The 11,493-nt window shown below is 36.5% G+C and overlaps 1 protein-coding gene across 2 annotated transcripts; it reads left to right on the plus strand.

Moving 5' to 3' along the window:
- Positions 1-1,757: 1,757 nt before the first annotated feature.
- On the plus strand, positions 1,758-5,749 carry LOC112290158 (uncharacterized). Of its 2 annotated transcripts, XM_024536156.3 has the most exons (3): positions 2,020-3,311; positions 3,457-3,645; positions 4,634-5,749. In XM_024536156.3, exons 2-3 carry the CDS (start codon positions 3,488-3,490, stop codon positions 5,529-5,531), a joined length of 1,056 nt encoding a protein of 351 aa, XP_024391924.1. In that variant the 5' UTR covers positions 2,020-3,311; positions 3,457-3,487; the 3' UTR covers positions 5,532-5,749. The 2 variants fall into 2 exon arrangements, with proteins under 2 accessions (XP_073394108.1, XP_024391924.1); XM_073538007.2 differs by having other exon boundaries at positions 1,758-3,645.
- The last annotated feature ends 5,744 nt before the right edge of the window (positions 5,750-11,493 follow it).

Below are 11,493 nucleotides of genomic sequence, written 5' to 3' on the forward strand. Positions count from 1 at the left end.
TTATTTACGATTATAGAGATTTTCAGTATTATATGTTAAAGATTGAATTTTATTTACCAACACCAAATTTGAATCTATTCAATTATTAATTTAAATAATAAATATAAAAAGTCTAAAAGTATATCTGATATTAAAAAATGTAACCTTTTTTCAGATTTAAAAATTAAGTTCATTTCAATATCCAGTATGTTCAAAATAAATTTTTCATTGACAAAATCTAAAATTTGGAATTCAAATAGGTCTGGACTATAAATTGTTATATACTTCTATGACTACATTGAGAATGCATGTTATTTTATGATTTAGATTCAATGTAAATAAAAGAACTTGTAAAATGAACCTTGGTTTTTTTTTAAATAAGAATTATTCATTAATTGATTTTAGGGCAAACTTCCTACTATATCCATGTAAAGAAATTGAAGTTGGTTTCAAGACTCTGACACTGCTTTTAAGGCAAATGCTTAGTATTAAACCTTAATGCAGCAAAAACAAAGTGTAGATGTGATCCTAAGGATGCAAAATTATATTTACATACATACAGCTTGAAAGCAGGGTTTAAATAACGCTTCCCCCCATTTTATGAACCCTTCTTATTTGTAATTATTTAAAATATAAAATATGAAAAAACCTAAAATTATTGGCCAATGCCACTTTCATGTGAAAAAGCTGCAACAGAGCTGCAAGTTCATGTGTATGAGAGACGCTGTACATGGGATTGCAAGTGCTTCTTCAGATTCCACTTGGGTTGGCTATTGAATAATCTCCTGGGTTTTGACCTTGTCCGACAAGTTTGCATTGAAAATGCTGCAGGAGTGTCTTAATACCTACAGGAAGATGAGAGTGGAGTTAATCAACAAGAGTCTGGAGGAGGATGATGCCAAATATAGAAAACCCAATTCATATATGTTACAAAATTCAGCCTATTTCATGGGAGTTTTGTCGACGTTGGACAAATGAGCAGTTGTTTCTTCTAAATTTAGAAAGAATCTCTCAACTCCAAAGTGATTGCAATATGGGGATGCTCTGTGGATTTGGGTTTTTGGAAAGATTGAAATGTTTATTGCAAAGGTGAATAGCAATATGAATATTTCATTTGAATCTTTCCTTTTGTCTAAATTCTAATATGGTTGTAATATGGTTGAAATTTCTTGATTTCATTCACATAGGGCTCACATTAAGATGATTCTTTAATATTTAATTTTACGATACCAAGAGGAATTGTATGAGTGTCTTCATTGTCAAAAAGAAAAAAATCACAAAATCACAGAAGGCCATCTCTTCCAAGTGTCCGTTTTTTAAACACCATGGTGGAAAATCACAAACAAAAATGTTGACATGGTTGCAGCTCTTGGACCACAATTATGATACCAAGAGGAATTCCAATAGATGTTTTCAAAAATATGACCATGTTATTCCTAATTTTAGTGTTAAAAAGCAGATGATAAAAACCAATGATTTGTTGTGAAATTTAGGGTCACAATAAGTGCATGCATGGCAAATCTCCCTCCTCCTAGTGTAGAAAGGACATAGTTCAACTCCCCACAGCCAATGGCTATTCCTTCACAACACAAAATCCACTACAAAGAACTATTAACTTGTTTGTTTGGCTGTTTTATGTATTTTGTATGGTCAGATAGCTGGTTTTTAGGGTTATCTAGTACAGTGGAAAAGCGGTAGTTCAGAGGCGTTTGGTGGTGACGAGAGATATTTGCAGCATTTTGTATGGCTGGTTGGAACACTAGGGCATATTTTCATGTGGATGACTACGGCTCATCTGATGAGCTCAACATGGGCGTTGTTGAGCTCAGCGCCGTCGTCTCGGTTGTAAACCATTGCAAAGTAAGAGGCAATGTAAGAATCGGCCAAGTTGGTAATCATGAGATTTCACGGATGGAGGATGAGAACGATGGGCAGATACCGCTGGATTTGTGCGTTTATTTTGTTTGGGACCGTCTAGATTGGGGGCCGTGTCGATCAGTATTTTCAGCGATAGTATCTCATTCAAAACAGTTTTTTTTCACAAGCAGGGAGTGGGAGAGAGAGTGAGAGTACCTTTACCGCTAACTCTCTTCAACAGCGCCGTTGCTTGCGTGAAGTGGACTCATGCCCTTTGCCTGCCTCGGCGTGGTCCAACGCAAAATCTGTACCGATAGCCGCCGTGTTCTTCCCTGATGTGATCAACCCATCCGTAGTCTGGTCGCGATGTCAAATCGAGTCCTGATAGTAGTGCCATTGACGGTGGCTAGGTTTTCCGCTTGCGAGAGCGGCCGATGCCAGATCACTGGTCTTAAACTTCCAGTGTGTCTATTGTACTCCAGGTTGGTGGGTGGGCCTCAGACTGCCTGTAAACCCTCGCTTTAGACGCTCGCTTTGTGCAGTCATAGTGCCAGTATGCCTTGCACTAGTGCACTCATGGCAGTTGTACGTCATCACAAGTTATGCGATATCTGAGCAAGCCTTCTCTACCTTGCTTTCATTACGTAGCCCGTGATTGATCGACCAGTGAAAGTGACGCAGCAGCAGACGCCAACCCTCACAAACTTCATCAAGTTAGCAGCTTGTAGGAACAAAAACTAGTGGTTAGCACATCAGCACTACGGTTCTCAGATTACGTGAGCTTGCTTGTCCTGAGTGAGAATGGCTTTGTAGATGTCGGTCTGAGACGATATACACGAACTTGGAAAGCAGGTGAGAAGGCTACATAGGTCTTGTACCGTTTGAGTTCATGCCGGGAGTCGCCTTGGTACAGTTTGTTGCTCCGAACGCAGAAACTTTAGTATCGTAGCTCAGGATTGACGATAATGAGCCAACCTTGTTGAGGATGGGTGCTTTTACTCATTTCTGTGCAACTTATAGGATTTGTTACAAGCTCAGTCTACTGCAACAATGGATAGGAATATTGTGAGCATAAAGGGTTGAGTAACCTTGCGGGAGCACAAAAAAATTGTAGCCCTTTGGAGAGACGACCTGTTTACTCGGTAAAACCTTCTTGGCAGACAAGCAACCTCTCCAATCTTCATCGCATTTGGAACTATAGTTCAAGCTTTCAACATACGCCCGCTCTAGTCTTGAGTGTAAGGTGCCGCAATTGGGGGAGACGTTGCGGGCGTCGAAGTTGTCACGACGTGGTGTGCATTTGATGAGGATGCACAATTGGGGTTGATGCGGTTGGTTACACTCATGAACTGACGCATGGGCTAGGATTCGTGAGGAAACTGCAGACCTTTACACTGTTACTAATCTAAGAAACCTAGTTGTCGGTGTTTCTGCAGAATCAAGTTGAAACTTAGGAGTTGTGGTTTGGTTCTCAGGTAATACACAATTGCTCGTGTTTGTAGATTGCGGACCAGAATATCACTACCAAAGATGGTTACTGTTACTGCTTATTCCGGCGGAGTGGTTTTCACGCATGGCCAAACGGGGGTGTAGATAACTCGCCGTCTGCACAATTTCCAGGTTGTGAAGGACGGAGAAGCACAGCCCGGGGATGATGGGGAAGAAGGGCGTCGACTTGCACCCACCAGATGATTTTGTACTAAGACCAGGTTTAGCACGGCGCAGATTGATGGTCCGGCGACCGGAAAACCCATTTGTGGCGCCACACTGGAAGACGGACGGGAGAAAACATTCCGATGCTTATGTCAAGTATGTTTTCCACATGAACCCTCTTCCTTGTAGCCGTTTCTGAAGGTCAGTTTTCAAGTTGGATAAAAAATAGAAATAAAAATAAACTTTGTGTTGCAGTTCAGTGTTTCGTCTGTCTTTTCAGGCGATCAAGTTCATTTCTTAAACCTGAAAGTTTAGGGCACCAATTCCACCGTTAGAAAGCATTACAATTCTACTTTCATCAACGAATGGAGCATTGAGAGTTAACTCAGTGCATGATAGTGTACTGGAACCGACACGGACACTTGCATTAGTAAGATTGAACCATTAAGATGGTCGAGGGTTTTAGTGACACACCTATATCACGGGAAACTCTTACAGTTCGACGGCAGTGATAAGGTTCAGTGCTTCCATCGTCGAACTCATGGCGCCTACGTTGTAATTGATTTAAGTGCTAATCATATGATTGGTGCGATTCCTCGGCCATTACCGCGGGGCTGGATTTTAAGGACTCCCATGAACTGGACCACAGTGCACTGTCACGGTGTAAACTTGGATCGGTAGCGGCGATCTTTCGTTCTAAAGGACACGGTGAAGTGGAATTGAGCTTGTATATTGGCAGATGAATTCTTACGACAATTCAAGACTAATATAGGAACAAAGGAGAACATATCTATTTCGTGTACCTTCACGGGACTAATTTTGCTCAACTTGAGAAAACTTATTGATGAGGTCGTCTTGATTAGGAAAGTTGAGACAACAGTGTTTACAAGAGTTGTGTGTGTCACCTCAGTGAATCATTAGTTGAGAAACAGTCGGTGCTGGGTAATTCGAGGAGTTGGAATAAAGAAATAATTTTGAGCGAGGATACTTTGGCCATTGGTTAGTTTGGAACAATCTTGGGAATTGGGTACCCGTCATCTTTTACAAAAACTCTTCAGTTTTCTGTACAAAGAAGTCCTTCCATGCATATCTTCTGCAATCAGAGAAGCCGATTGCTAACCATTTCTTGCGGATTATGATGCAGGTCTCCAACTATTCAGGATCATCTCACCAATACTCCAATGACGAAATCGCCGAAACCGTTACGTCTCTTCGACTTGAACAAGCTGCCAACTGCACCAACTTGGATCACAGGTAGCACGGATTCTAAACCCCATGCCCTTTCGGACGAGTCTACGGCGATGACTACAAGATCACGTAATTTCATGGAAAACACAGATTTGTTCTTCATCTCGCCACGACAGGAAGTTAGATTAACTGAAGACAAAGATGATGAGCGAGGGGCTAGACTGTCCGTGGACCTGGGCCCTCTCCGAACATCGAGAGCTTCAAAAGATCTCCGGCTCGATGGCAATTGCTGGCTTGAAACTCGTGATGATGGCCATAAAGTCGATATACGGAGTCCCGACTTTCCTGAGAAGCCGTGTCATGCCGATTATGGATTTGCGATCCCAACCTGGAAGAGGCTGAAAAAGTTGACGGAGTGTAAGGGTGGGCACACCCATGTTCAGATGTCCACAGACAATAAAGCTGTTGACAAACAACCATATGTGACGAAGACGTTACCACCATCTCTGCAATGTGAGGCGAAGGAGCACTGGAAAGATGTTTCCGGCGCCATCTGTGCTCTCTTGATGCTGTCGGGCGCGAAGGGGAAGCGAGACCTCTCTAACTTCTTGTCTGACAAATTCTGTGAACCCGAAGTTCGCCAGGACTCCCCCAAGTCCATCCCGAAAAGCTACTCAGAAACCAAGTTGTATGAAGAAGACGCACGACAGTGCAGCGCACCAAGCCCAGCTGGCACTGAATTGACCGGAGATTCGGATGCGAGCGACGGGTCTTGGGGCTCGGCATCAGTGCTTGTAAGACCTAGTAACAAGCATCGTTACAGATCAATGGCAGAGTTAATGGCGGAAACTTAAATCCTTAGACGAGTCTAGGATGTACGAGTGTGTGTTTTTTTAAAAAAAGTGTACAGCTTTCAATCAGTTTACAAAGCATTAAATGTACATAAACGGTAGGCAGCACGAGTGAAACTTTGTTTGACAAAATGTACAGAGGATGCCCGATTGGGAATTTTGACGAATCCCATTGTGTACTTTCGAATCTCCGATGAAGAAGAAAGTTGCAATTTTTCGCACTTCGTGCTTCTTGTGTGCCCATCTGCTTGCGCCGTACTATTTTAGCAACATGGCGTTGTGAGAACAAATTCTACTGAAAATTTGTTATGGTTCGTAGGGATGATTGGACGTGAAAGATCTGCTCTGCACTCTGAAAGGAACTGTCGGGACTGTCTGTCCAAAAGACATGTCCAGCCTTCCAACAATACAACTTTCAATTCTAGAGGCGTAGGAAATACACTTAAAGGTCAGATTGGGATGTTGTGATGGACCTTCTTCCGCCCGTCAACGCTAGTCCACAGTTGCACAGAGCTCTGTCGGTTTCATGCTCACTGCCACGCCGTGGTCTCTTATCATCGGCGTAAGTTCTCGAAACTGGACGATGCCGTGAACCAGCATCCAGAAACATTTGGAATGTGCGCTTGAGAGCAATGGCACAGTTTAAGGCTCTGAACCTCTATCAGTCATGGTACTCATGATAAAATTCACGTTGCAAGCTCAATGGAGTAATGTGGGTGGTGTAATTATCCTCCTCTTGTTGCATGGTGCTGCCGCGGATCACGAGCTACAGACAGTTGAAGTCTTTTGAATAGGCAGAGTGCACAGTAACTAGGGTCAAAGCTCCATAGGGAAGCTATGATCCGGGATTGGTTCGACCATTTTTTAGAGGAATCTCAAAACACTTCCCACGTTGGACTTCGTCACAACCAACTGCAGTATTTGCGCGCAGTGCAGGCGACATTCGTGAAGAGCACTTGTATTTTTGCATGTACTGGACGTTGTGCAGTGCTTTACAAATGGAATTCGTAACCAATCCCCTAGCCTCGTTGTCTCGAAGGTCGCTGTGCACACTCATTGATGAAAATCAAGTTGCTCGTGTGCGCTTTGTAGCTTGGGTACCAGATATGAAAACACAAGTGTGGTCAGACATAGTGTAGAAGTCCACTGAGGAATCTATCCAGTTCTTTTCTTGTTTGCCATGATTAACGTGGGTGACCGGTTTTCTAGTCTACATTGGGGTAAAGAAAGACAAGTCTGTCACCGAACGTTGCACAGCTGGAGCTCCCCAGTTGTATAGATCATGCATATGCAATGTAGCTTCTGACTCGAATAATCGAACGCACCCACCATATTCGACTAGAACTGACTGATACTCAGGGCTCTTTCGTTGGACGATTGACAAACTACATGTTTTCACTCTGTGTAGTCGACTTAACTGCAGTCAGTAAGGCGTGGTAGTCAGTGGTTGTATTGGATAGGTGACTTGGTCCAGCAAACGCACGTAGTGTTCTTCTTAAGCTAAAAGCGTCTTAGCTTGTAAGACTTGGGGCTCAAGTATTATGAACGTGTGACATGGACCGACGCGATACCATAATGAAGTGATGGATGTAAATTTCCAGGTTACCCAGAGTTGCGTGCATGGCAAGCAGGCTGAGGTGACCACAAACAACAAAGACTGTATGCTTTCGCAACATTACAGCCGACTGCTTACCATTACCAGACCGATACTAGTGCTCAAAAGTTTATCAACTAACGACGCTTTTAAGACCACCTGGGTGAGTGTCCAAGCAAAGACCATGACAAGTTCCCAAGTTCAATCGCGTAAGGTTGGTTTCCAGATTACCACTCGCATCACGAGCAGTCACTTTGGTGCGTATAAAAGAAAAAATTGACTGTCACGATGGGTTATCGACTTTCAAGGCAGTCTATCAAAATGAGGAATCTCACTATCCTTGGAGGAGACCCTTTTACTGTGGACAGTAACGGGGCATTGACATTTTCATGTCAAGTGAATAGGTATCTATTCTGGTACAGCGATTCATGGTTACTTTTGGAAACAACGAGTTCATGATAATCTTCTAAAACAGAATAAGGCAACAATTTTGTGCAAAGTGTTCAAACAATGTGACGCTTAATGTGATTCCTTGCTTGATATTGTATCAAGTCTACGAGACTGACTCCGTGCGGTAATCGAGTTTCAGACGCTAAGCAGACATGTCTTCACAGACTTGGAGGACCTCAGCTGTCAAGAACAAATCATTAATTCATTTCTCTAAAGGAGAATGCCATCTTGACGATTTGGCGTTTCTGATCGACGTCAACTTTATGGTCAAATATTATATATATATATATATATATGTATTTATTATTTTTATGTCTTTCAATTAAAGTCATTATGACTTTGGTGGTAATTCTTTATTTTATTATATATTCTTTATTTAATAGCTTTAAATTTTAGATTTTATATTTATAATTTAGTAATGGCTAAATTTCTTATTTATATCATAGGTACATCTTATTTTTAATAAAAAAAATTTAAAAATAAGATATAAATTTTTGGATGCAGTTTTAATTTTGAGCTTATATTGAACTATTGAAAATAATTTTTTTTTGATAAAAAAAATTATCAAATATTTATACATAAAAAAATCTAAATTTTTTTTAAAAAATTATAATTTAATTTAAATATATATATATATATATATATATATATATATATATATATTACTTATGCTACCACAAGTTTTCCTATAACTATGAAAATATGCCATCTATCACATGTCATCATAATTTTTGGTATTACTACCAAAACTTATTTGCCTTTACTTTATTTGTTATGGATGTACTATACAAGAAACTTAATAAAAAATTGAACAAAAGTTTTTTAACAAAAAAGTTAACTTCATTAAATTAGATGAAAACAAGAAATCAATATCAAGAAAGATGAGATAGAGCTCTAAAAGATGTGTTGTTAAGATTGAAGATCTTCTTAGTCTTAACTCTAATATATACTAGGTATTAAGAAGCTTCTTAAGAAGTTTTCATATTGCTTGAAGATGAAGCAACCTTAGGAAGCTTCTTAAGAAATTTTCAATTGATAAATCATTGGATTGATTTATTTATGAATACAAAATGGTCCCAGTCTTAAGTAGTCTAACTTATCACAAGGCCAATTGGTCTTGATATTTTGTCAAAAAATGCATACTTTATTTTTAACTTAAAAGGTAGATAATTATTTTTTAAATTCATCAAAAGATGCTTTGTAAGAAACTTATGCTATTTATAAATGAAGTTTCAAAGTTATTTGGAGTAGTGACAATTATTTTGCAAGATCTTTAACTATTAGATTATCATCCTTTGATGTATGTAACAAATCAAGATTTTGATGGTAATCATAATTGGAGTAAAATGATATTTTTAAAATCAAAGCATGAAGGATATTATTATAAGCAAACTCTGTCAAATATAAATACAATGTCTAATCATCTTATTGATAGTTAATGGTATATTATAAATATTACTCAAAAATTTAATTGAATCATTTTGTTTAATTATTTATTTGAAGATGGAAGATAGAAGAAAGTTTAATATCCATCTTCAATATTTCAAAAAAGGATTTCTAAAACTTTGATATAAATTGAAGTCCTTGATCAAAAATGATCTTATCAAATAGACTATAATATTATTATATATTATTAAGAAAAAGTATTTTTTTTTTTTTTTTTTTTAGGAATTTCTTTTTTACACAAAATAAAATATTTTATCTTTGTAAGTCGATCTATAATAATTTAGATAGCATCAAATATAGCTGATAGTGATAGATTAGTAATAAAATACATTGATATTGAAGACTACGGTAGCTTGGGGATTCGTACTGACTATAGAAGTCTATAGAATGATGTTGAAAATTCTTGGGTCTTGAAAAGATGTCACATGGGAGAATAAAGTCTTTCACCACCTTTCACATTTGAGGCCACCAAAAATCTCAAGAAATAAGCTCCAATGTTTTATTAAATCCAAAATATCTTGTAGTTGGAAATTCATGATAAGATTAAGGAACACAAAGTCATGTCGGTCCTTCTAGAATATATAAACAATCTTTAAAATATAAAATATCTTTCATAAATTTAAACCTATCATTATAAAGGTATTGCTTGATATTACAAACTAATAAGTCTTTAACTGGCATTGTATAATTTTTTAAAAAAAAACTTGAATCAATAAGTATAATTATAGAATTAGCATACATACTAAATTGCTTTGGCTTCAAAAGAGTGATATATTGGTGATTAAATGTTGCTTCTCTAGCCTTTAGAATAAGATATGATCTCTTTATAAAGCATCTGATAGTTTTTTCTACTTTTTTAATGAATATGTAATCACAAAATCAAAACGAGTAAATAATATATTCCAATAAGTTTGGTAGCAATTAAAAATTCAAACTAATATGAAATACTTCAAATTTTTGTGATCTATATATATAGTCATAGAATATGTAGCACCTTCCAATAAGTGATACTATTCTTAGAAAGAATCTATAATTACAAAAAGTTCTTTATTGTGAATTTCATAATTAATCTTTATAATTAAAAACTTTTTAGAATAAAATACAACTAGGTAGAGCTTTCTATCATTACCTATTTGTAATAGTATAGCTCTTAATACAAAGTTAGAAGCATTAATCTTTAAATAGAAGGTCTTTATAAAATCTAAATATAATAAAATTAGAGCTATAATAAAAGTTGTCATCAAAACTTAAAAAATCTTTTATTTTTGAGGTTTTTATTTCAATTTATCTTTGGATGTCAACTGAGTGAGAATAGCAACAACTTTAGAGTAATTTTTGATAAATATCTGATAGAAATTAGCAAATCCAAGGAAACATTATACATCCCATATTGTCTTTTGAATTGCCTACTCTATTATAGCTTATACTTTCTTTAGATTCATCAACAAGTCTTTATTGAATACAATATATACAAAAAATTCTACTTTTGGCTAATAGAATACACATTTTTCCAATTTTGTATATAATTTTGTGTCTTATAATTTTTGTAAGACTAATTTCACATATTCTTTATATTCTTCAAGAATCTTAGATTAAATTAAGATATCATCAAGATAACAAATAATAAATTCGTCTAAGAATTTTTTAAAAATACCATTCATTAAATATTAGAATATAGCTAAAATATTTGCTAATCCAAAAGGTGTGACATTATATTCAAAATTTCCGTACCTTGTCCAAAATATTGTCTTCTATTCATCTTTTTTTTTATTCTCCACAAAATTATATGCTCCACAAAGATCTATTTTGATATAGATCTTAGCTTGATTGAGTTGTTTCAAAAGTCCTAATATCAATGATAATGGATAATAATTCTTCATAATTATTTTATTGAAGTCACAAGAATCAATACATATTTGCAAAGATCTATCTTTTTTCTTCACAAAAAGTATTGGTATATCTACTAGAAATTTGGAATCCCAAATAAAGTTCTATGCAAGTTTTTTCTCAATATAATCCTTTAATGTCAAAAGCTTGTTTTGTCATTGGTTGAAGATTTGGCCAATTAATGGTTGAGTTCATTCTTAAAGATCAATAGCATACTCATACAGTCGATGCTTTGGCAATATGTGAGATTTTTTTTTTTTATGACATCTTGAAATCCTTCATACTATTCTAGAATAACTACAAGCGAGCTTGCTTCTTCATAAGAAAGAGTTTCATAAATAATAAGTAGCATTTCTTTTCTAGCTATCTTCACAAAAGCCCTTGCTCCTAAAAATAAGGACTTTGTTATTGATGACTTTTTGATAGGTTTTTGCTCTAAAAATCTTATAGGAAATTTAATCTTATGAAATCTCTAATTTATAGATGGATTATATCTTTTTAATCATGAAAATCTTAGAATAATAGGATTAGATAGGATTATAATAATATTCAATACTATTTTGCTACTATGGTCTTTAAATGATATTT

Source organism: Physcomitrium patens, chromosome 13, assembly GCF_059467195.1.
Source record: "Physcomitrium patens ecotype Gransden chromosome 13, ASM5946719v1, whole genome shotgun sequence".
NCBI lineage: Eukaryota > Viridiplantae > Streptophyta > Bryopsida > Funariales > Funariaceae > Physcomitrium > Physcomitrium patens.